Source organism: Hyperolius riggenbachi, chromosome 9, assembly GCF_040937935.1.
Source record: "Hyperolius riggenbachi isolate aHypRig1 chromosome 9, aHypRig1.pri, whole genome shotgun sequence".
Lineage (NCBI taxonomy): Eukaryota > Metazoa > Chordata > Amphibia > Anura > Hyperoliidae > Hyperolius > Hyperolius riggenbachi.
In genome coordinates, this window is record NC_090654.1 from 20906015 (window position 1) to 20932574 (window position 26560).

Below are 26560 nucleotides of genomic sequence, written 5' to 3' on the forward strand. Positions count from 1 at the left end.
GCACTGGCCTAGTGTGTTTCTACCCTCAGGGGTTTTGCAGGTGCAACTAAACTGTGTGGTCACACATTTTAAATGAACCTTAATCCTGAACAAAATAAAGTTTAATCTACCTGGGGCTTCCCCAAGCCCCCTGCAGCCATCTTGTGCCCTTGCAGTGTCCTTCGGTCCCCCACCGCGGCTTAGTTTTGTTTTCGGCCGACTGGCAGTCGGTCCCGGCAACGCGTCCTCTTCTTCGCCTTCCCTGCCGCCACGTGCGTCATACGCAGTCACAGTACACTTGCGTCTGCGCATGAGTCTGACAAGCTTGACGGCGAGGAAGGCAAAGCGTTTCTGCTATGTGTACACCCAGCCTGATCTTTCCACAGCTACGTACTCACCACCTGACGTGTCCAGCGACGTCCCTTTGATGACCATCGTCAAGCAAAGTCACACAACTACATAACGGGTGCGGGAAGTCTTCCGGGATCCTAATGATCCAATCCAGCATGACTGTCACTTAACATGATTATGTCAAGCAATGTTCCCTGACATCGGATAACATCGCTGCAAATATCGCCTCATGGGTACAAGGCTTTAAGATGCTGTAATCTTGCAAAAGATCAGTTCCTTCAAAAGATCAGTTCCTGCTAAATACTTTCATAGTCTATGATATCTGCAGATCTCATACACACCTTGTTTAACAGACAGTCATCAACAGATCAGATCCACCAGGATTGATCTGAAAGACCAGGAGATAAATATCTTTCATCTGGATTTTTTTGAGGTCTTTTGTAAGGTGGCCACACAGGATACAATAAAATGATCCGATTTTACAGCAGTTCAATACAAACGATTGGATTTCCCGTCCATCCAAAGTTTTTTTCTTTTTATTCAAGCACTAAATCAGATAGGATATCACGTTTTTATTCGATAAAAGTCAATCAGGAGTGTTGAAGTTTTCTGATGAATTTTTATGAAAATGTAATGGGGTGTGGTAGATTGTCAATTTATTAATATATACACCCAAGCGATTTTCTCTGAGAGGGGACAGAAGGAGGTACAAACACCCATGGAGTGGGGCATGAATTCGTCTGAGGGATGGGGCTTAGTTCAGGGGGCAGGGCTTAGTCAGGGACATGGCGCCCCCCAGGACCAATGGCACTCCAGGCAGTGGCCTGGAGTGTCTATGCCTAAAAACGCCCCTGGTGTTGCTATGCGGGGAGGTGGAGGGACAGCAGAGCGGCACACACATGAGGTGATCATGTGGCAGACGGGGAGCGGCATTCAGAGTTGGCCATTTGTTTTTCAGTTAGTTCAGGCGTGCTTTAAAACAAGTACAAAACCACTATGATTAAAATGTGTTTCCTTCCTCAGAGGACATCCATCGATTTCGCCAGCAACTGTTGGACTATGATGTTCCAGAACTGCGAAAAATATCTGAATATTTCAGGGATGATCTGATCTACCTTATGGAGACTGTAGATACTGAAAAATTGTTTAGTCATCTAAATAGATGGATAGCTCTGGATGTGGAGGTAAGCTTACACAATGTTATGTGATTCTTACGCTTCAAATTGTTCTTTACATTTCTAAATTTTTAAGTAGCCCTGAATAATTTGTAAAAATAAACATCTGTAAAGTGCTGTGTTGTCTTTGTACTATTTTAAATTAAATACAAGTGATACATGGTTTTCAGATCATTACATCATGATTGTATTTACCAGGGCATTTTAAATCGTGCCTCCACCCCCCATAGATTCGGGCAAACTATTAGGATGTGGTAGCCAGAGGAGCCCCAGTATAAGGTAGCTCCCAATCAGCTCGCTAGAGGTGGCCCCCAGTATAAGGTAGCCCCCAAAACAGCTCACTAGAGGTAGCCCCCAGTATAATGTAGCCCCCTATACAGCTCACTAGAGGTGGCCACCAGTAATAATTAGCCAGATGCAGTCCTAGTCCTATCTAGTCAGATGTAGAGATGGGCCGAACGGTTCGCCGGCGAACGGTTCCCGGCGAACTTCCGTGGTTCGCGTTCGCCTCCCGCAGGCGAACGTTTCCGGAAGTTCGGTTCGCCCCACAATGCACTATGAGGGTCAACTTTGACCCTCTACATCACAGTCAGCAGGCCCAGTGTAGCCAATTAGGCTACACTAGCCCCTGGAGCCCCACCCCCCCTTATATAAGGCAGGCAGCGGCGGCCATTACGGTCACTCGTGTGCTGCCTGCGTTAGTGAGAGTAGGGCGAGCTGCTGCAGACTGTCTCTCAGGGAAAGATTAGTTAGGCTTAACTTGTTCCTGTCTGGCTGCATACCTGTTCTGTAAACCCACCACTGCATACCTGTGCTGTGAACCCACCACTGCATACCTGTGCTCTGAACCCACCACTGCATACCTGTTCAGTGAACCCACCACTGCATACCTGTGCTGTGAACCCACCACTGCATACCTGTTCAGTGAACCCACCACTGCATACCTGTGCTGTGAACCCACCACTGCATACCTGTTCAGTGAACCTACCACTGCATACCTGTGCTGTGAACCCACCACTGCATACCTGTTCTGTAAACCCACCACTGCATACCTGTGCTGTGAACCCACCACTGCATACCTGTTCTGTGAACCCACCACTGCATACCTGTTCTGTGAACCCACCACTGCATACCTGTTCAGTGAACCCGCCACTGCATACCTGTTCTGTTCAGTGGACCCGCCACTGTATACCTGTTTAGTGAACCCGCCACTGCATACCTGTTGTGTTCAGTGAACCTGCCACTGTATACCTGTACTGTTCAGTGAACCCGCCACTGCATACCTGTTCTGTTCAGTGAACCTGCCACTGTATACCTGTACTGTTCAGTGAACCCGCCACTGCATACCTGTTCTGTGAACCCACCACTGCATACCTGTGCTGTGAACCCACCACTGCATACCTGTTCAGTGAACCCGCCACTGCATACCTGTTCTGTTCAGTGGACCCGCCACTGTATACCTGTTTAGTGAACCCGCCACTGCATACCTGTTGTGTTCAGTGAACCTGCCACTGTATACCTGTACTGTTCAGTGAACCCGCCACTGCACACCTGTTCTGTTCAGTGAACCTGCCACTGTATACCTGTACTGTTCAGTGAACCCGCCACTGCATACCTGTTCTGTGAACCCACCACTGCATACCTGTGCTGTGAACCCACCACTGCATACCTGTTCAGTGAACCCACCACTGCATACCTGTGCTGTGAACCCACCACTGCATACCTGTTCAGTGAACCCGCCACTGCATACCTGTTCTGTTCAGTGGACCCGCCACTGTATACCTGTTTAGTGAACCCGCCACTGCATACCTGTTCAGTGAACCCACCACTGCATACCTGTGCTGTGAACCCACCACTGCATACCTGTTGTGTTCAGTGAACCCGCCACTGCATACCTGTTGTGTTCAGTGGACCCGCCACTGTATACCTGTTTAGTGAACCCGCCACTGCATACCTGTTGTGTACAGTGAACCTGCCACTGCATACCTGTTCTGTGAACCCGCCACTGTATACCTGTTCGGTTCAGTGAACCCGCCACTGCATACCTGTTCTGTTCAGTGGACCCGCCACTGTATACCTGTTTAGTGAACCCGCCACTGCATACCTGTTGTGTTCAGTGAACCTGCCACTGTATACCTGTACTGTTCAGTGAACCCGCCACTGCATACCTGTTCTGTTCAGTGAACCTGCCACTGTATACCTGTACTGTTCAGTGAACCCGCCACTGCATACCTGTTCTGTGAACCCACCACTGCATACCTGTGCTGTGAACCCACCACTGCATACCTGTTCAGTGAACCCACCACTGCATACCTGTGCTGTGAACCCACCACTGCATACCTGTTCAGTGAACCCGCCACTGCATACCTGTTCTGTTCAGTGGACCCGCCACTGTATACCTGTTTAGTGAACCCGCCACTGCATACCTGTTCAGTGAACCCACCACTGCATACCTGTGCTGTGAACCCACCACTGCATACCTGTTGTGTTCAGTGAACCCGCCACTGCATACCTGTTGTGTTCAGTGGACCCGCCACTGTATACCTGTTTAGTGAACCCGCCACTGCATACCTGTTGTGTACAGTGAACCTGCCACTGCATACCTGTTCTGTGAACCCGCCACTGTATACCTGTTCGGTTCAGTGAACCCGCCACTGCATACCTGTTCTGTTCAGTGGACCCGCCACTGTATACCTGTTTAGTGAACCCGCCACTGCATACCTGTTGTGTACAGTGAACCTGCCACTGCATACCTGTTCTGTGAACCCGCCACTGTATACCTGTTCTGTTCAGTGAACCCACCACTGCATACCTGTTGTGTTCAGTGAACCCGCCACTGCATACCTGTTCTGTTCAGTGGACCCGCCACTGTATACCTGTTTAGTGAACCCGCCACTGCATACCTGTTGTGTACAGTGAACCTGCCACTGCATACCTGTTCTGTGAACCCGCCACTGCATACCTGTTCTGTTCAGTGAACCTGCCACTGTATACCTGTACTGTTCAGTGAACCCGCCACTGCATACCTGTTCTGTGAACCCACCACTGCATACCTGTGGTGTGAACCCACCACTGCATACCTGTTCAGTGAACCCACCACTGCATACCTGTGCTGTGAACCCACCACTGCATACCTGTTCAGTGAACCCGCCACTGCATACCTGTTCTGTTCAGTGGACCCGCCACTGTATACCTGTTTAGTGAACCCGCCACTGCATACCTGTTCAGTGAACCCACCACTGCATACCTGTGCTGTGAACCCACCACTGCATACCTGTTGTGTTCAGTGAACCCGCCACTGCATACCTGTTGTGTTCAGTGGACCCGCCACTGTATACCTGTTTAGTGAACCCGCCACTGCATACCTGTTGTGTACAGTGAACCTGCCACTGCATACCTGTTCTGTGAACCCGCCACTGTATACCTGTTCGGTTCAGTGAACCCGCCACTGCATACCTGTTCTGTTCAGTGGACCCGCCACTGTATACCTGTTTAGTGAACCCGCCACTGCATACCTGTTGTGTACAGTGAACCTGCCACTGCATACCTGTTCTGTGAACCCGCCACTGTATACCTGTTCTGTTCAGTGAACCCACCACTGCATACCTGTTGTGTTCAGTGAACCCGCCACTGCATACCTGTTCTGTTCAGTGGACCCGCCACTGTATACCTGTTTAGTGAACCCGCCACTGCATACCTGTTGTGTACAGTGAACCTGCCACTGCATACCTGTTCTGTGAACCCACCACTGTACACCTGTTCTGTTCAGTGAACCCACCACTGCATACCTGTTGTGTTCAGTGGACCCGCCACTGTATACCTGTTTAGTGAACCCGCCACTGCATACCTGTTGTGTACAGTGAACCTGCCACTGCATACCTGTTCTGTGAACCCGCCACTGTATACCTGTTCTGTTCAGTGAACCCACCACTGCATACCTGTTGTGTTCAGTGAACCTGCCACTGTATACCTGTACTGTTCATTGAACCTGCCACTGCATACCTGTTCTGTTCAGTGAACCCACCGCATCAGTGCGCATACCTGTGCAGTTAAGTGAACCCACCTACCTACGTGAGTGCACGCAGTGTGATATACCACTCCGTGCATACCCGATATGGACAAAACAGGTAGAGGAAGAGGTAGTGCCAGAGCCAGAGGAAGGCCACCCGGCAGGTCTGCACGAGGTCGTGTAAATGTAATTTCGTGTGGACCTGGCCCACAGTACAGTGCTCGGAAGAAGGCACGTCCCATCACCTCCCAAGATTGTCAGGACGTGGTTGAGTATTTAGCGACACAGAACACCTCATCTTGCTCAGCCACCAGCGCTACTACTAGCACCACTTCCGCTGCATTTGACACTTCGCAAGAATTATTTAGTGGTGAAATCACTGATGCACAGCCATTGTTGTTACAGCCAGATGAATTTTCACCAGCTCATATGTCTGCGTTACGCGGCAACACTATGGATGTAACGTGTAAGGAGGATGAAGGACCTACTGATGGTGCATGTTTGGATTTTTCTGAGTCAAGCGAAGCTGGGCAGGATGATTACGATGATGACGATGATAGGGATCCTCTGTATGTTCCCAATAGAGGAGATGAAGAGGGGGACAGTTCAGAGGGGGAGTCAGAGAGTAGTAGGAGGATAGAAGTTGCTGAAAGAAGCTGGGGCAGCTCTTCGTCAGAAACAGCTGGTGGCAGAGTCCGGCACCATGAATCGCCACCTATGTACAGCCAGCCAACTTGCCCTTCAGCATCAGCTGCTGAGGTCCCCATAGTGCCCACATCCCAGGGTGGCTCAGCGGTGTGGAAATTTTTTAATGTGTGTGCCTCAGATCGGAGCAAAGCCATCTGTTCGCTCTGCCAACAAAAATTGAGCTGTGGAAAGGCCAACACTCACGTAGGGACAAGTGCCTTACGAAGGCACCTGGAGAAAAGGCACAAACAGCAATGGGATGGCCACCTGAGCAAAAGCAGCAGCAGCACACAAAAGAAAAGTCACCCTCCTTCTCCTCTTCCTCCTTCAGGTGCATCATCTGCTTCTGCCGCTTTCTCCCTTCCACCTTCACAGGCACCCTCCTCCACTCCGCCTCTGCCCTTGAGCGGTTCCTGCTCCTCTGCCCACAGCAGCAGTCAGGTGTCCGTGAAGGAAATGTTTGAACGGAAGAAGCCAATTTCGGCCAGTCACCCCCTTGCCCGGCGTCTGACAGCTGGCGTGGCGGAACTGTTAGCTCGCCAGCTGTTACCATACCGACTGGTGGACTCTGAGGCCTTCCGTAAATTTGTGGCCATCGGAACACCGCAGTGGAAGATGCCAGGCCGCACTTATTTTTCGAGAAAGGCCATACCCCAACTGCACCGTGAAGTTGAGAGGCAAGTGGTGTCATCTCTTGCGAAGAGCGTTGGGTCAAGGGTACACCTGACCACGGATGCCTGGTCTGCCAAGCACGGGCAGGGCCGCTACATTACGTACACAGCCCATTGGGTGAACCTGGTGGTGAACGATGGCAAGCAGGGCGCAGCGGACCAAATTGTGACACCTCCACGGCTTGAAGGCAGGCCTCCTGCCACCTCCTCTCCTCCTGCTACATGCTCTTCGCTGTCCTCCTCCTCCTTGGCTGAGTGGCAGTTCTCCTCTCCAGCTACACAGCCCCAGCTCCGCAGGGCCTATGCTGCATGCCAGGTACGACGGTGTCACGCAGTGTTAGACATGTCTTGTCTCAAAGCGGAGAGTCACACTGGAGCAGCTCTCCTGGCTGCTCTTAAGAAACAGGTTGATGAGTGGCTGACCCCGCACCACCTGGAGATAGGCAACGTGGTGTGCGACAACGGCAGCAATCTGCTTGCCGCTTTGCATATGGGGAAGCTGACACACATACCCTGCATGGCACATGTCATGAATCTAGTGGTTCAAAGATTTGTGGCAAAGTACCCTGGCTTAGCAGATGTCCTGAAGCAGGCCAGGAAGTTCTGTGGGCATTTGAGGCGGTCTTACACAGCCATGGCACGCTTTGCGGAAATTCAGCGGAAAAACAACATGCCGGTGAGACGCCTCATTTGCGATAGCCCGACTCGATGGAACTCGACCCTGCTCATGTTCTCCCGCCTGCTAGAACAGAAGAAAGCCGTCACCCAGTACCTCTACAACTACAGTAGAACGAAACAGTCTGGGAAGATGGGGATGTTCTGGCCCGACAACTGGACACTGATGAAAAATGCATGCAGGCTCATGCGGCCGTTTGAGGAGGTGACCAACCTGGTGAGCCGCAGTGAGGGCACCATCAGCGACTTAATTCCCTACGCTTACTTCTTGGAGCGTGCTGTGCGTAGAGTGGCGGATGAAGCTGTGAATGAGCGTGACCAGGAACCGTTACGGCAGGAACAGGCATGGGACCAATTTTCATCAGACCCAGCTGTTTCCTCAACACCTGCGGCAGCACAGAGGGGGGAGGAGGAGGAAGAAGAGAAGTCGTGTGCAGAAGACGAGTCAGACTCAGAGGATGATGAGCAAGGTGTTTCTTTGGGGGAGGAGGAGGAGGAGGGGACAGCGGCAGGAGAACAACCGCAGCAGGCGTCGCAGGGGGCTTGTGCTGCTCAACCTTCCCGTGGTATTGTTCGCGGCTGGGGGGAGGAGGTTGACTTACCTGACGTCACTGAGGAAGAGCAAGAGGAGATGGAGGGTACTGGATCCGACTTTGTGCAGATGTCGTCTTTTATGCTGTCCTGCCTGTTGAGGGACCCCCGTATAAAAAACCTCAAGGGGAATGAGCTGTACTGGGTGGCCACACTACTAGACCCTCGGTACAGGCACAAAGTGGCGGACCTGTTACCAACTCACCGGAAGGTGGAAAGGATGCAGCACATGCAGAACCAGCTCTCAACTATGCTTTACAATGCCTTTAAGGGTGATGTGACAGCACAACGCCAGCAAGGTACCACTGCCACTAATCCTCCTCCCGTGTCCACGCAGTCAAAGACAGGACGCTCCAGCGATCTCATGGTGATGTCGGACATGCGGACGTTCTTTAGTCCAACGCCTCGCCGTAGCCCTTCCGGATCCACCCTCCACCAACGCCTGGAACGGCAGGTAGCCGACTACCTGGCCTTAAGTGTGGATGTAGACACTGCTGTGAACAGCGATGAGGAACCCTTGAACTACTGGGTGCGCAGGCTTGACCTGTGGCCAGAGCTGTCCCAATTTGCCATCCAACTTCTCTCCTGCCCTGCCGCAAGCGTCCTGTCAGAAAGGACCTTCAGCGCAGCTGGAGGCATTGTCACAGAGAAGAGAAGTCGCCTAAGCCACAAAAGTGTTAAGTACCTCACCTTTATCAAAATGAATGAGGCATGGATCCCGGAGGGCTGCTGCCCGCCCCAAGACTAAGTCAGTCCCCGCACACACAGCATCTCTGCCTGCACGCCGTGTGACTGGCTGCCTGGGCTGCCCCAAGAAGACTAAGTCGCTCCCAGTCCCTCCACACAGCATGTCTGCCTGCAGGCCGCTTGACTACCTTCTCCGCCACCACCAACAGGGTCCGGGACTCCAGGCGGATTGCTGAATTTTTTAGGCCGCTGCTAGCAGCGGCCGCTGTAATAATTTTTATGGTGCGTGTACATGACTGCCTAATTTTTCTGGCTGCACTGCGGGCAGCTGCAACAACAAAAGAAAAGGCATGTACATGCGCCCATTCCCCTTCGTGATCATTACCTTGCCGTGGTGAAGGGGCTTGCGTATCACAATGAAGCAATGACCGGCGCCTAGATGAGTGTCTCGGGGGCACACCCACGATAATAAGGTCGTTGCCTCATTGTGGTCAGACCAAATTTGATCAGCTGGACAGTCACTGTTCTGTCATTCAGCTACATCAGCCAGGCGACCATATGGGCTGTAAAGCCACCAAAACATGCACTCTCGCCATGGTGCGCACCAGTCCAGCACGGCCGTCACTACACAAACAGCTGTTTGCGGTGCGTTACACGGTGAGTTTGGTGTGTCAGTGTGAAGCAGTACCTTAATTACACTACCTGATTGATGTATACACATGCAAGATGTTTTAAAGCACTTTAGGCCTGTCATTTAGCATTCAATGTGATTTCTGCCCTTAAAACGCTGCTTTGCGTCAAATCCAGATTTTTCCTGGGGACTTTTGGCGTGTATCCCACTCCGCCATGCCCCCCTCCAGGTGTTAGACCCCTTGAAACATCTTTTCCATCACTTTTGTGGCCAGCATAATTATTTTTTTTTTTCAAAGTTCGCATCCCCATTGAAGTCTATTGCGGTTCGCGAACTTTACGGCGAACCGAACCTTTTGCGGAAGTTCGCGAACCCGGTTCGCGAACCTAAAATCGGAGGTTCGGTCCATCTCTAGTCAGATGTTCCCCCAAAATTAGGTAGCCAGAAGTGCCTCCTCAAGTATTAGGTAGCAAGATGTTCCCCTATACAGAGTGGTAAGTGAAGTGGAACTCACCTATCCAAACTCACCTGTTCCTCCCTCCAGAGTCTCTGTCTCTATGGCTAGAGATGGGCCGAAGTATTTGCCTGGTGAATAATTCGCCACGAAGATTGTGTATTCGCATTCGCCTCCTTGATTTGATTCGCCCCCTATACATCATCATTGAGCTAAACTTTCACCCCTTACCTCACAGTCAGCAGACACATGGCAGCCAATCATCTAGCACCCCCTCCTGGACCTCCCACCCCTCTATCAAAAAGCCAGAATTGCAGCCATCTTGCACTCATTCTGTGGCTGCTGTCTTAGTGAGTGCAGGAACAGTGTTGCTGACAGAGAGAGTTAGTTAGGCCTGTGTTCTGTGTTCTCAGTAGTGGTGCTCAAATACCCCTTTTTAAAATTCGAGTTTGGTCGAATTCGAATAGTAAATTATTCGAGGTCAGTCGAATATTCGAGTCGAATAATTTTTACTATTCGATTCGACCTCGGACTTCGAGCTCACTATTCGAGTCGGTATTCGAGCTCACTATTCGAGCTGACTATTCGAATTGGCCTTAAATAGCTTCCAACACTTGTTTTGAGGGTGAATGATGCAAGAAACATCTTTTTTTCCAAGTAACAACAGCAAGTGATTTTGTGGGGATGTTCCTTTAAAAAAAAATGTGGAAAGAGAAGTTGTGTCCTTAATTTTGTTCAGTAGTGTTACTGTATATACTTGTTCTTCTTCTTCTTTATCTTTCTTCTTCTTCTTCTAGATCTTCTTCTTCTATATCTTCTTCTTCTTCTTCTATATTGTCTTCTTCTTCTTCTTCTTCTTCATCATCTTCTTCTTCTTCTTCTTCTTCTTCTTCTTCATCATCTTCTTCTTCTTCTTCATCATCTTCTTCATCTTCATCTTCTTCATCTTCTTCTTCTTCATCTTCTTCATCTTCTTCTTCTTCTTCTTCTTCTTCATCTTCTTCATCTTCTTCTTCTTCATCTTCATCTTCTTCATCTTCTTCTTCCTCATCTTCTTCTTCTTCTTCATCTTCTTCTTCTTCTTCTTCTTCTTCATCTTCTTCTTCTTCTGCTTCATCTTCTTCTTCTTCTTCTTCATCTTCTTCTTCATCTTCTTCATCTTCTTCTTCTTCTTCTTCTTCATCTTCTTCATCTTCTTCATCTTCTTCTTCTTCTTCTTCTTCATCTTCTTCTTCTTTTTCATCTTCTTCTTCTTCATCATCTTCTTCATCTTCTTCTTCATCTTCTTCTTCATCTTCATCTTCTCCTTCTCCTTCTTTTTCAATATCGTCTTCTTCTTCTTCACGTATTTCTCTTTTCAATTTTTTTTTTAAAGAAATGCAGCTATTTTTGAGCGTAACAAATAGCTGGTGGGCGCACGCATGTTGGAAGCGCCATTGTATGTGCTCCCTGGCAGTGGAAACACAAAGACAGCAGGAGGTAAATTCAGCAGCAGGAGGAGGAGGATGAGTGTGTGGCAGCAGGCAGTCAATGAGGCAGGCAGCTCGCCGTGACATAATAGCCCTGGTACCTAGCGGTGATACCAGGGCTGTAAATAAACACAACAGGAGGTCCCAGACAGCGGTCGTGCAGCCCACATTGTGTCCAATACACAACTGGGATAACACAGTTTTCAACCCGGGCACCTCAGAAAAATTAAACATTTTTTTTTTTAATGGTTTTTTTGGTTTTTGGTTTTACAACCAATATAGCTATTGTTTGACGTAATAGCTGGTGGCAGAGTGGCAGCAGAAGGTAATTCTGTGTACCCTGGCAGTGGGAAACACAGACAGACAGCAGCAGCAGGAGGAGGAGGAATGGAGGAGTAGGCGAGCAGCTATTGTTTGACGTAATAGCTGGTGGCAGAGTGGCAGCAGAAGGTAAATCACCTGTGTACCCTGGCAGTGGGAAACACAGACAGACAGCAGCAGCAGCAGCAGGAGGAGGTATGGAGGAGCAGTGTGAGTGTGGCAGCAGGTAGGCAGCGTGACATAATAGCCCTGGTACCTAGCGGTGATACCAGGGCTGTAAATAAACACAACAGGAGGTCCCAGACAGCGGTCGTGCAGCCCACATTGTGTCCAATACACAACTGGGATAACACAGTTTTCAACCCGGGCACCTCAGAAAAATTAAACCTTTTTTTTTTTTTTAATGGTTTGTTTGGTTTTGGTTTTGCAACCAATATAGCTATTGTTTGACGTAATAGCTGGTGGCAGAGTGGTAGCAGAAGGTAGTAATTCTGTGTACCCTGGCAGTGGGAAACACAGACAGACAGCAGCAGCAGCAGGAGGAGGAATGGAGGAGTAATGTGAGCAGCTATTGTTTGACGTAATAGCTGGTGGCAGAGTGGCAGCAGAAGGTAAATCACCTGTGTACCCTGGCAGTGGGAAACACAGACAGACAGCAGCAGCAGCAGCAGGAGGAGGTATGGAGGAGCAGTGTGAGTGTGGCAGCAGGTAGGCAGCGTGACATAATAGCCCTGGTACCTAGCGGTGATACCAGGGCTGTAAATAAACACAACAGGAGGTCCCAGACAGCGGTCGTGCAGCCCACATTGTGTCCAATACACAACTGGGACAACACAGTTTTCAACCCGGGCACCTCAGAAAAATTAAACCTTTTTTTTTTGTATGGTTTTTTTGGTTTTTGGTTTTACAACCAATATAGCTATTGTTTGACGTAATAGCTGGTGGCAGAGTGGCAGCAGAAGAAGGTAATTCTGTGTACCCTGGCAGTGGGAAACACAGACAGACAGCAGCAGCAGGAGGAGGAATGGAGGAGTAGGCGAGCAGCTATTGTTTGACGTAATAGCTGGTGGCAGAGTGGCAGCAGAAGGTAAATCACCTGTGTACCCTGGCAGTGGGAAACACAGACAGACAGCAGCAGCAGCAGCAGGAGGAGGTATGGAGGAGCAGTGTGAGTGTGGCAGCAGGTAGGCAGCGTGACATAATAGCCCTGGTACCTAGCGGTGATACCAGGGCTGTAAATAAACACAACAGGAGGTCCCAGACAGCGGTCGTGCAGCCCACATTGTGTCCAATACACAACTGGGACAACACAGTTTTCAACCCGGGCACCTCAGAAAAATTAAACCTTTTTTTTTTGTATGGTTTTTTTGGTTTTTGGTTTTACAACCAATATAGCTATTGTTTGACGTAATAGCTGGTGGCAGAGTGGCAGCAGAAGAAGGTAATTCTGTGTACCCTGGCAGTGGGAAACACAGACAGACAGCAGCAGCAGGAGGAGGAATGGAGGAGTAGGCGAGCAGCTATTGTTTGACGTAATAGCTGGTGGCAGAGTGGCAGCAGAAGGTAAATCACCTGTGTACCCTGGCAGTGGGAAACACAGACAGACAGCAGCAGCAGCAGCAGGAGGAGGTATGGAGGAGCAGTGTGAGTGTGGCAGCAGGTAGGCAGCGTGACATAATAGCCCTGGTACCTAGCGGTGATACCAGGGCTGTAAATAAACACAACAGGAGGTCCCAGACAGCGGTCGTGCAGCCCACATTGTGTCCAATACACAACTGGGACAACACAGTTTTCAACCCGGGCACCTCAGAAAAATTAAACCTTTTTTTTTTGTATGGTTTTTTTGGTTTTTGGTTTTACAACCAATATAGCTATTGTTTGACGTAATAGCTGGTGGCAGAGTGGCAGCAGAAGAAGGTAATTCTGTGTACCCTGGCAGTGGGAAACACAGACAGACAGCAGCAGCAGGAGGAGGAATGGAGGAGTAGGCGAGCAGCTATTGTTTGACGTAATAGCTGGTGGCAGAGTGGCAGCAGAAGGTAAATCACCTGTGTACCCTGGCAGTGGGAAACACAGACAGACAGCAGCAGCAGCAGCAGGAGGAGGTATGGAGGAGCAGTGTGAGTGTGGCAGCAGGTAGGCAGCGTGACATAATAGCCCTGGTACCTAGCGGTGATACCAGGGCTGTAAATAAACACAACAGGAGGTCCCAGACAGCGGTCGTGCAGCCCACATTGTGTCCAATACACAACTGGGACAACACAGTTTTCAACCCGGGCACCTCAGAAAAATTAAACCTTTTTTTTTTGTATGGTTTTTTTGGTTTTTGGTTTTACAACCAATATAGCTATTGTTTGACGTAATAGCTGGTGGCAGAGTGGCAGCAGAAGAAGGTAATTCTGTGTACCCTGGCAGTGGGAAACACAGACAGACAGCAGCAGCAGGAGGAGGAATGGAGGAGTAGGCGAGCAGCTATTGTTTGACGTAATAGCTGGTGGCAGAGTGGCAGCAGAAGGTAAATCACCTGTGTACCCTGGCAGTGGGAAACACAGACAGACAGCAGCAGCAGCAGCAGGAGGAGGTATGGAGGAGCAGTGTGAGTGTGGCAGCAGGTAGGCAGCGTGACATAATAGCCCTGGTACCTAGCGGTGATACCAGGGCTGTAAATAAACACAACAGGAGGTCCCAGACAGCGGTCGTGCAGCCCACATTGTGTCCAATACACAACTGGGACAACACAGTTTTCAACCCGGGCACCTCAGAAAAATTAAACCTTTTTTTTTTTTTTAATGGTTTGTTTGGTTTTGGTTTTGCAACCAATATAGCTATTGTTTGACGTAATAGCTGGTGGCAGAGTGGCAGCAGAAGGTAGTAATTCTGTGTACCCTGGCAGTGGGAAACACAGACAGACAGCAGAAGGGCAGTACACAGCAGCCCACTGTAGGTGTAAAATGTGTGGCTGCAGGCGACGTAATAGTCAAAGTGAACCAGGCTGGCTTAGTGAGCAGGAGCCAGGAGGTGGTAAAGGGTGGTAAGGCACATTAACGATGGTTCCGGCAGCCAGTTCATGTCCCCCTCTCGCCGACAACAGGGGCCAGGAACTCGCCTTCCACCCACGCCTGGTTCATCTTCAGAAACGTCAGTCTGTCCACAGACTTGTGAGACAGACGTGAGCGTTTCTCGGTGACCACGCCACCAGCTGCACTGAAGCAGCGCTCGGACAGCACGCTGGAAGGGGGGCAGGACAGCACTTCCAGGGCGTACTGCGCTAGCTCGCTCCAGATCTCCATGCGCTTGACCCAATACTCCATGGGATCAACAGGGGCATCGCTGTCAAGCCCGCTGTACGACCCCATGTAGTCAGCCACCATGCGGGTCAGGCGCTGGCTGTGACCGGAGGAGGATGCTGCTGCATGCATCTCCTCTCTAGTCACTGCTGCCGGAGCCTCTACAGTCCTGTAGAGCTCGTGGCTGAGAGACAGCAGGTCTGTGGGGCGCTTGCTGCTGCTGGATGCAGGCACCTGCTGCTGCCTCTGTGCTGGCTGCTGGACAGTGGGGGTGGCAGGCTGGGAGAAGGCTTCCTCCAAGCGCTCAACAAGGGCCTGCTGCAAGCTCCTTATTTGTTGCGCTGGGTCTCCTCCTGCAGGCGGCAGGAACTGGCTCAACTTCCCCTTGAGGCGTGGGTCCAACATCATGCTGATCCAGATGTCCTCCCTCTGCTTCATCTGGATCACTATGGGGTCCCTGCGCAGGCACGTCAGCATGTGCGCTGCCATTGGGAAGAGGCGGGCCACGTCTGCTGGCACATCGACGTCAGTGCTGTCCTCATCCTCCTCCTCTGCCGCCTCATCCTCTCTCCACCCCCGCACCAACTCAGCTGCGCTGTGCTGATCCCCCTCATCAGCAGCCAGGTCAGGGACCTCCACCAAGTCCTCCTCCTCCTCCCCCTCAGAGGTGGACTGCGCAGCTGGTTGCCACTCCTGCTGGTCCAAGGCTGCCGCTCCCTGTTCCAGCAAAGCATCGAGGGCCCTGTTCAGCAGAGAAACCAGGGGCACCCACTCGCAGACCATAGCATGGTCCCTGCTCACCATGTTTGTGGCCTGCAGGAAGGGAGCCAGCACAAAGCACACCTGCTGCATGTGCCTCCAGTCATCATCGGGGACGATGGACGGGATGTTGCTGGTCTTGTCCCTTCTCTGAGCTGCGGAAACAGTGGCCAGGGCAAGGTACTGGTTGACAGCGTGCCTCTGTTCAACCAGACGCTCCAACATCGCCAGGGTGGAGTTCCAGCGAGTCGGAACGTCAAGGATCAGCCGATGGCGTGGCAGATCCAGCTCCTTTTGCACGTCTTCCAGGCTCGCACAGGCTGCAGCCGAGCGCCGGAAGTGACGCACAACATTCCTTGCCGTTTCCAGCAGTTCGCCCATCCCCTGGTAGGTGCGCAGGAACTTCTGCACCACCAGGTTCAGCACGTGGGCAAGACAGGGGATGTGGGTCAGGTTTCCCCTGTCTATGGCAGCAACCAGATTGGCCCCATTGTCGGACACCACCTCTCCGACTCTGAGGCCTCTGGGGGTCAGCCAAATCCTCTCCTGCTCCTGGAGTTTGGCCAACACGTGGGCTGCCGTCAGCTTGGTCTTGCCAAGGCTGACCAAGTGCAGCAGCGCTTGGCAGTGGCGGGCCTTCACGCTGCTGCTGAGGCGGGGGGTTCGGCCAGGTGTGGCGGAGGATGGCAGAGGATCGGAGGAACCCGCTGCAGTTCCCCTGACCATGCGGGGTGGCACCACCCACTGTGTTGCTGCTGCTGCTGCTGTGCCCGCTGCTGCTCTCCCATCCTCACCCCCTTCCACCAAGCTGACCCAGTGGACAGTGAAGGACAGGTAGCGGCCTGTCCCGAAGCGGCTGCTCCAGGAGTCCATGGTGACGTGGACCCTTTCACCAACCGCGTGCTCCAGCCCTCGCTGCACATTGGCCATCACAAAGCGGTGCAGTGCAGGAATGGCCTTGCGGGCGAAGAAGTGTCTGCTGGGGAGCTGCCAGTCTGGGGCTGCGCAAGCAAGCAGCGCCCGCATGTCGCTCCCCTCCTGCACGAGCGTGTACGGCAGGAGTTGGGAGCACATGGCCCGTGTCAGCAAGCCGTTCAGCTGCCGCACGCGACGGCTGCTGGGAGGCAGAGCCCTAACCACCCCCTGGAAGGACTCGCTCAAAAGGCTCTGGCGTGGCTTTTTGCTGGCACGGGAATCAGCAGACACAGCGGAGGAGGCCACTGAGGACTGGCTGCCAGAACAGGCCTCAGTGTCGGCGGCAGGAGTTGCAGAGGGGGGAGGAGCAGTGCGTTTCCGCACTCCTGCTGGTGCTGCTGGAGGAGCAGGAGGGCGGGTGGCTGCTGTTGCTGCTGCTGCTGCTGAAGGCTGTGCAGTGATGGGTGTGGTGCCACTGCCAGCACCAGATGCCTTCAGCCTCTGGAACTCCTCATGCTGGTGGAAATGTTTAGCCGCAAGGTGGTTGATGAGCGAGCTGGTGCTGAACTTTAAGGGGTCTGCACCTCTGCTCAACTTCCGCTGACAGTGGTTGCAAGTGGCGTACTTGCTGTCCACAGTGGGCATGGTGAAAAAGCGCCAGATTGGTGACAGAAACATCCTCCTACGGCATGGAAGCGCTGCTGCCTGTCTCCCTGTGGTGGTTGGGGGGGGGGCTTGGGTGCGGCTGGTGGTGGTACTGGCTGTCGCTGATGCTGCTGCTGCTGCTGCTGAGCCTGAGACACCAGCAGGCTGTGGGACGCTGCCAATGCTTGCAATGATGCGCCTCCTTGCAAGGCCCACAAGCGCATCCTCCTCCTCCTCCTCAGAGCTGCTGAGGACGACATCCCCTGGAGGTGGTGGCACCCAGTCTCTGTCTGTCACCGGGTCATCATCATCATCATGCCCCTCCTGAAACATGTCCTGCTGGGATGATGACCCCCCAAACTCCTCTCCTGATGCATGGATGGGACGCTTGACTGTCGCCACAGTCTGGCTGTCCAATCCCTCCTCCCCCAAAGTGCCCATCAGCATCTCCTCCTCAAAATCGCCAACAGCAGCAGACAATACCCTGATGGTGCCTGGGGTAAAAAGACTGCTGAGTGACAGGTCGGCGACTGATGGTGAACTGGCCTCCTCCCCAGGCCCTGCTGGGCGGCTGCTGCGAACAGGGGTGGTGGTGGTGGTGGTGGTGGTGAGGGTGGAGGCCTCGGATGCAGAGCTGATGGCGGGCTGCTCATCCTCCGTCATGAGTTGCACCACAGTGTCTGCATCCTTTTCCTCAATGGGACGTTTCCGACCCGGCTGGAGGAAAATGGGAGCAGGTGCTACACGCTGCTGCTGCTGTGTCTCTGCAGCGTGAGTTGCAGATGCTCCTGCTGGGTGGCGCCCAAGGCGTCCACGGCCAGTGGCTATGGGAGGAATGTTAGCCACTGACGCTGCTGCTGCGGAACTGTGCATGGTGGCGCGCCCGCGGCCGCGGCTTGCCACAATGCTGCTCCCTCTCCTCCTGATTCCCTTGCTGCCCTTCCCCTTGCCCAAACCGCGCTGGCTGCCACTTCCAGACATCTTCAATGTTTTGGGCGTATAGACAAAAGTTTTTTAAAAGGGCGGGTGAAAAGTGGGGTACTTTAATGGAGTGGGTTGGTTGGTGAGGTGACTGAGTGAGTGTCCCCTAGTACAGTAAGTAAGTAGTAACAGTCAGGAAGTACAACTAGCAGTTACAATAATCAGTAGTAATCACAAGTAAATTTAGTGTGTGTACACTCAGACAGTGAGTGCACGCACGCAGGAGCTAGTAGCCTATGAACACAGTGACTGAGTGTCCTAGACTCCTAGTACAGTAAGAGTAAGTAATAACAGTAAGTAGAACTAACTAATTACAATAATCAATCAGCGATCAGAAGGAAATAGAGTGTGGGTGGTGTGTGTACACTCAGACAGTGAGTGCACGCACGCAGGAGCTAGTAGCCTATGAACACAGTGACTGAGTGTCCTAGACTCCTAGTACAGTAAGAGTAAGTAGTAACAGTAAGTAGAACTAACTAATTATAATAACTAATCAGCGATCAGAAGGAAATATAGTGTGGGTGTGTGTACACTCAGACAGTGAGTGCACGCACGCAGGAGCTAGTAGCCTATGAACACAGTGACTGAGTGTCCTAGACTCCTAGTACAGTAAGAGTAAGTAGTAACAGTAAGTAGAACTAACTAATTACAATAATCAATCAGCGATCAGAAGGAAATAGAGTGTGGGTGGTGTGTGTACACTCAGACAGTGAGTGCACGCACGCAGGAGCTAGTAGCCTATGAACACAGTGACTGAGTGTCCTAGACTCCTAGTACAGTAAGAGTAAGTAGTAACAGTAAGTAGAACTAACTAATTACAATAATCAATCAGCGATCAGAAGGAAATGGAGTGTGGGTGTGTGTACACTCAGACAGTGAGTGCACGCACGCAGGAGCTAGCAGCCTATGAACACAGTGACTGAGTGTCCTAGACTCCTAGTACAGTAAGAGTAAGTAGTAACAGTAAGTAGAACTAACTAATTACAATAATCAATCAGCGATCAGAAGGAAATAGAGTGTGGGTGGTGTGTGTACACTCAGACAGTGAGTGCACGCACGCAGGAGCTAGTAGCCTATGAACACAGTGACTGAGTGTCCTAGACTCCTAGTACAGTAAGAGTAAGTAGTAACAGTAAGTAGAACTAACTAATTACAATAATCAATCAGCGATCAGAAGGAAATGGAGTGTGGGTGGTGTGTGTACACTCAGACAGTGAGTGCACGCACGCAGGAGCTAGTAGCCTATATGAACAGTGACAGTGAGTGTCCCTACGGGTACAGTAAGAGTAAGTAGTAAGTAAAGTACAACTAACAATAATCAATCAGTAATCAGAAGGAAATAGAGTGTGTGTACACACAGACAGTGAGTGAGTGCACACACGCAGGAGCTAGCTAGTAGCCTATAAACAGTGACAGTCAGTGAGTGTCCTACTCCTAGTACAGTATAACTACAATACTATTAGTAAAGGACAGCAGAAATACTGGTATAGATGAGAGAAATAAACAGAGGACAGCTGCCCACAGAGGCAAGGCCCCCCTGAGGCCTAAACCTGTAAGCTTGCAGCAGCTGCCTGCAGTTCTCTAATGTAACACACAAGCTACTAACTAAAATACAATGTCTATCTAACTAACAACAATATAGGTGTATATGGCAGGTGTAGGTGAGCAAAAACGCTAGGTAAATGACCACAATAGAGCACTTGCTAAGCCAAAGCACAAAGGAGCAACTCTCTCTCTGTACAAGTCTCAGGCAAGCATGGAAAAACCGAACATGGCGGCCGCTATTTATAGGGTAGGGGCTGGCCAGGGTCCCCCTCTGTGATTGGCTGCCGTCAGAAGGCCTGGGAGCCCTCTGATTGGCTCTAAGGACATCAATCTGGGCTATGACGCTATTCGAGCTCGGTACCGAGCTCGAATAGCGCCGGTCTGCTCGAATAGCTCGAATAGTGAATGGGCTATTCGAGTGTACTCGGATAGCCCATTCGAATAGCTACAGCTATTCGGAGCTCGAATACCGAGCTCGAATAGCTGAAAAGGAGCTCGAATATTCGAGCTACTCGAATATTCGAGCTCTGCTGAGCACCACTAGTTCTCAGTGCAGATTCTTGCTGCTACCACATTGTTCGTTCTGAACAGCTAAGCCCTTCTTAGGGCTGATACATTGTTTTCTGTGCTATTCTGTGTTCTTCTATGGCCAGTGAACAAGTTAGCTGCAGACTGTTGGAGACAGGTCTGCTGGTCCTAGTAGTGCACCGACCATAACCCATCTTCACACCACGACTGGCATCTATATCCACTGCTGCCTCCTGTATAAGGCCTCAGTGCAGAATCAGTGTTTTTTTGGTCACTTAACTGTCATTGAACTACCTCAGCCTGACCATAGAGGCTGGAAAACCGTGATTGCCTGCACTCCCACGATCGTGCGCACAAGCACAGCGGCCACTACACACCACTACACAAAGAATGCCACTGAGAGGCAGTGCCGGGCCGAGGCAGAGGTAAGAGAGGCTTCAGCCTCAGGGCGCAGTGTAGGAGGGGGCGCACAACTCACTCAGCTATCATTCCCCTATTGTGTTTAAAGCAGAGAGGAATAAGAAAAGGGGATACTTGGCAGTGACTGCAAGCCAGATAACTAGAGATTAAGGTGTTGAGGAGGTTGGGGGCCCTGGGGTGCCTCTTAGTCTAAAAGCAATCAGTGTGTGACGTCTGGGGTGGGAGGAAAGGAGGGGCGCTTTTGGTGTCTCAGCCTTGGTGCTGGCGGACCTTGTCCCGGGTCTGCTGAGAGGACTAACATTTATGTCCTGGAGGTGTCAACTATTCAAAACAAAGATATGCTCACCTGACGGTCTTTATTTATGTATTTATATAGCGCCGACATTACACAGCGCTGTTCAGAGTATATTGTCTTGTAACTAACTGTCCCAAAATCTAGTCCCTACCGTAGTCATACGTCTATGTATGTATTGTGTAGTGCATGTATCATAGTCTACGGCCAATTTAGGGGGAAGCCAATTAACTTATCTGTTTTTGGGATGTGGGAGGAAATCGGAGTGCCCAGAGAAAACTCACGCAGACACGGGGAGAACATACAAACTCCTTGCAGATGTTGACCTGGCTGGGATTCTAACCGGGGACCCAGCACTGCAAGGCAAAAGCGTTAACCCCTACACCACTGTGCTCCCACGTGTAGTTGTTTGCGGTGTGTTAAATAGAGATGGCCCAAACGGTTCACCTGTGAACGGTTCCAGGCGAACTTTAGGTGGTTCGCGTTCGCCGGCGAAGGCGAACTTTTGCGGAAGTTCGATTCGCCCCCATAATGCTCCATTGAGCAGAACTTTGACCCTCTACATCACAGTCAGCAGGCACATTGTCACCAATCAGACTGCACTCACTCCTGGAGCCCCCCCCCCCCCCCCCCCTATAAAAGGCAAGGTTCTCCTGTCGTTTTAATCACTCGTCTGCCTACAGTAATTAGTTAAGGGACCGCTGCTGACAGACTCTGCTAGGGAGAGTTTAGTTAGGCTCTTGTAGGCTTGTTCCTAGCTGATTGTTATTCCTTATATTACCCTTCACTCCCTTCTCCCGGAGGAGGGTCCAGTCTTCCAGGGAATTGTAGTATTTCAAAAGCCAGCTTACATACCTTGGCTGGGAATTGAACCCAGGTCTGAGTGCTTGGTAGGTAGCTCACTTCACCACTATACCACCACCAACACTACATGCTGAAGCCAGCCTAGCATGTACCTGTAACGATCGGTGTCAGCACGCAGAGAGAATCTGATTATTGGTGATCTGCAGTATCACCAAGAATACAGATATATACCTGATTATTGATGATCTGCAGAATCACCGATAATACAGATATATTACTAACCTCTGGACACCTTATAGTGTGAGTGTTTGGTGCAACAGTAATGACTTTGAGTAAGACCACCCGAGGAGCAGGTGGTCTTTGGCAGTACGGGCGATACCGCCTTTTGGGAAGTACAACAACCTTCCAGCAGCCTGAGACCTCCAAAGGGTGGAGTCCCAGGGTGAAGGTAGGCGGGACCTGTGAGTGAGTGACACCTGAAGGTGGTTGTCACTACTAGTGTTGGGCGAACAGTGTTCGCCACTGTTCGGGTTCTGCAGAACATCACCCTGTTCGGGTGATGTTCAAGTTCGGCCGAACACCTGATGGTGTTCGGCCTTTTAAGTTCGGGTTCGCCCCGAACTACTGAATGGGCGCCGAACAGGGCCCCTGTTCGGCCGAACAGGGCCCTGTCGCCCGAACATGCCGCAATACGGCCCCCCTATGGGGTCGCAGGCATAAGGGGGGAGCATGCCCCGATCGCGGGGGGGGGTCGGAAATTCCCCCCACCCCCTCCGCTAGCGCTCCCCCCTCTGCCCGCTTCCCCATAAAAAAAGTTTAAGGCAAGTTAAATAGTACTTGGTGGCTGGCCTGGCACTGGCAGTGGAGTGAGGAGGAGGAGGAGTCCGAGTAGCAGAGTGACGCGTTGAGGCCGAGCAGCGGGCGGTTCAGCGGTAATACCCTTGTGGTACTTCCGCCCTTTCTCTGACCTCACGTCCTCTACGTGATGACGCATACGAGGGTACGCGTGACGCGTACCCTCGTATGCAGAGGACGTGAGGTCAGAGAAAGGGCGGAAGTACCACAAGGGTACTACCGCTGAACCGCCCGCTGCCCGGCCTCAACGCGTCACTCTGCTACTCGGACTCCTCCTCACTCCACTGCCAGTGCTAGGCCAGCCACCAAGTACTATTTAACTTGCCTTAAACTTTTTTTATGGGGAAGCGGGCAGAGGGGGGAGCGCTAGCGGAGGGGGTGGGGGGAATTTCTGACCCCCCCCCGCGATCGGGGCATGCTCCCCCCTTATGCCTGCGACCCCATAGGGCCCCCAAAATGGGCATGTTCGGGGGTCCCATTGACTTCCATTGAGTTCGGCGTTCGGGCCGAACATGCCGAACATCTGGCCCATGTTCGGCCTGTTCGGCCCGAACCCGAACATCCAGGTGTTCGCCCAACACTAGTCACTACCAGGTCTGGAGACTATCTCTTAAGGAGAGAGATAGCTCTCGAGGTCGGGCAAGCCAGGTCGGCAACACACGGACAGACAAAGTACAAAGACAGGAAGCTGATTCGGTATCCAAGGCAAGCAGGGTTTGGCAACAGAGTCAGGTGTGCAAGGTACCGAATCAGATATCAGAGGAGTAGTCAGGAAAGCAATAAGTCATAACAGATATCAAACAATGCCTAGTCTGGGTGTGAGGTCCGTGGTCTCTACACCCTGGAACTAGTCTGATGTATAACAGAATGATAACACACGTTCCCTAGTCTGGCTGTGAGGTCTGTGGTCTCTACACCCTGGAACTAGTCTGATGTATAACAGAATGATAACACAAGTTCCCTAGTCTGGGTGTGAGGTCCGTGGTCTCTACACCCTGGAACTAGTTTGAAGTATAACAGAATGATAACACACGTTCCCTAGTCTGGGTGTGAGGTCCGTGGTCTCTACACCCTGGAACTAGTCTGATGTATAACAGAAAGATAATACAAGTAATCTGGCTCAGTGTGAATTCCCAGGTCCTCCTGGTTCTAACACACTGTTGGATCTGACTAAGGTCTGAGTGCTTCCACATAAGTGTTTGCAATGGCAGACCACCAGCAACTGGCAAGCAACCTGACTATATAGTTGCAGGACTCTGCCGCCCCGCCCGAGCCACTCAGCCAATCAGGAGTCCAGAAGGATTCAGCTGATCGTCCTGATCAGCTGATACATCTCCTGCTGGTATAAAGGTCCTGACTTCTGGCACGCGTGTGCGTAGCTTTCCATCCAGGTGCACTAGAGATCCCAGCCGACCCGGACATGTGTTTTGCTGCGCGGACAAACCGCCGCACTGGATGCGGAATCAGCCGCCTTGTTGTCAGTACACGCGGCGGCTTTTCCGCGTTCTCCCACAGTACCAGACGCACGCTGCTGCGTGCAAACCGCCGCGCTGGACGCGGAATCAGCCGCCTTGCTGTCAGTACACGCGGCGGCTTTTCCGCGTTTTCTCACAGTACCATTATGATATATTCAAGAGAAAATTGCTTAAGGATTTTTAGTATGTCAAAAGCTAACTCACATTGGCCAGGAATCGAACCCAGGCCTACCGCTCTGTAGGCTGCTATCCTAACCATTATACCACCAACACAACACACTACAATGCTACATGCTGAAGCCAGCCTAGCATGTACCATTATGATATAGCCAAGAGAAAAATGAGCTTGCTTGGTCACTGGGTGACTGGGGTTCAAAATCAGAAAGGGGTGGAGCCACAAACAGCCAATCACATTTGTGTAATTTCAATGGGAATATAGAAATTATTGATACCAAGGACCCCAAAGCTCATAAACTTGGTAATTGAGTGACTGTATGTCAATGTTAGAAAAAGTGGGCGGTGCCAATAACTACATTTTTTACATGGAAAAATATAAACTGCAACCATTCTTTCACTGTTAATGGCAGGGTACCCAAACTTGACACAGTTGGCCACTGGGTGACTGGGATTAATATTCTGAAAGTGGGTGGAGCCTACAACAGCCAATCAAAATTCACCTATTGATTTTCAAGGGGAATATGTACATTGCTACCATTCTTACAATGTTAGTAGCAGAGGCCTCAAACCTGATACAGTCAGTCATTGGGTGACTGGGGTCAAAATTCACCAAAGGGGGTGGAGCCACAAATAGTCAATCAGATTTGTTAGATTGATTTCAGCTATTCTGTTATTGGTAGGGTTTTCAAACTTGACAGTTGGTCACTGGATGACTAGGATTGATATTCAGGAAAGTAGGTGGAGCCTACAACAGCCAATCAAAATTCACATATTGATTTTCAAGGGGAATATTTACATTGCTACCTTTCTTACACTCTTAATGGCAGCTGCTTCAAATCTGGTACAGTCAGTCACTGGGAGACTGGGGTTTAAATTCTGAAAAGGGGGGCTGCAAACAGCCAATCAGATTTGTTTAATTTCAATGGAAAATGCAACTTATTGATGCCAAGGACCCCAAAGCTCATAAATTTGGTCATTGTGTGACTGTGTGTCCAGGTTAGAGACAGTGGAAGGAGCCAAAAACAACTAACTTTTTACATGGGAAAATATAAACTGCAGCCATTCTTACACTGTTAATGGCAGGGTTCTGAAACTTGACACAGTTGGTCACCTATTGATTTTCAAGGGGAATATTTAAACTGCTGCCATTCTTACACTGTTAATGGCACAGGCCTCAAACCTTCTACAGGTCATTACGTCATGAAGTGACTGGGGTACAAATTCACTAAAGGGGCGGAGCCACAAACAGCCAATCAGATTTCTTTGCTGGATAAACTGCTTCCATTCACACAATTTTGATGCCAGGAATCCGAAAACTCACAAACTTGTCATTGAGTAACTGTGTGTCAAGGTTACAAAAACTTAGTGGAGTAAAAAACAGATTTCTCTGGGAAAATGTAAACTGCAGCCCTTCTTCACTGTGAGGCCCTGTTCACACTGCATGCCTTGCCGTCCGGATTTCAGCAATGCATGCGGGAGGCCGACACGCACGACATCAGACAGTGCATTGACTGCACTGTCTGATGTTTACACTGCATGCATTCCGGACCAGTGAGGTCCGGGAACGCATGCTGCACGCATTTTTTTCCAAAACGCGCGACTGACCCATTCACTGAAAGTGAATGGGATTAGCCACACAATGCATAGAAATGCGGATAGCATGCGTTTATACGTGTTTCGTTCCGAACGCACGGCCATCTGCATTTCATAATGTGAACATAGCCTTCAGGGCAGGGTTCTCAAATCTTGCAATGGGTGACTGGGATTAATATTGAGAAAAGTGGGTGGGGCCTAAAAAGCCAATAACAATTCACCTGTTGATTTTCAAGGGGAATATTAAAATTGCTACCATTCTTGCACTGTTAATGGCACAAGCCTCAAACCTGGTACAGTTGATCATTCAGTCACTGGGGTTCAAATTCAGAAAAGGGGGTGGAGCCACCATCAGCCAATCAGATTTGTTTCATTTCACTGGTAAAATACAAATTGATGCCAAGGACCCCAAAGCTCACAAACTTGGTCATTGAGTGACTGTGTCCAGGTTACAAAAAGTGGGCAGAGCCAAAAACAAATGTCACTGGGAAAGTGTAAACTGCAGGCCTTCTTACACTGTTAATGGCAGGGTTCTCAAACTTTGCCCAGTTGGTCACTGGGTGACTGAGATTAATATTCAGGGA

At 50.8% G+C, this 26560-nt stretch overlaps 1 protein-coding gene across 4 annotated transcripts in view; it reads left to right on the forward strand.

Annotated features, from left to right (window-relative positions):
• LOC137532009 (NACHT, LRR and PYD domains-containing protein 3-like) overlaps window positions 1–26560 on the forward strand; it is a 201210-nt gene that overhangs the window by 17694 nt on the left and 156956 nt on the right. For all 4 annotated transcript variants that reach the window (XM_068252095.1, XM_068252098.1, XM_068252097.1 and 1 more), the window contains exon 3: window positions 1354–1514. In XM_068252095.1, the coding sequence (XP_068108196.1) occupies window positions 1354–1514 (161 nt within the window). The remainder of the gene's footprint in view (window positions 1–1353; window positions 1515–26560) is intronic.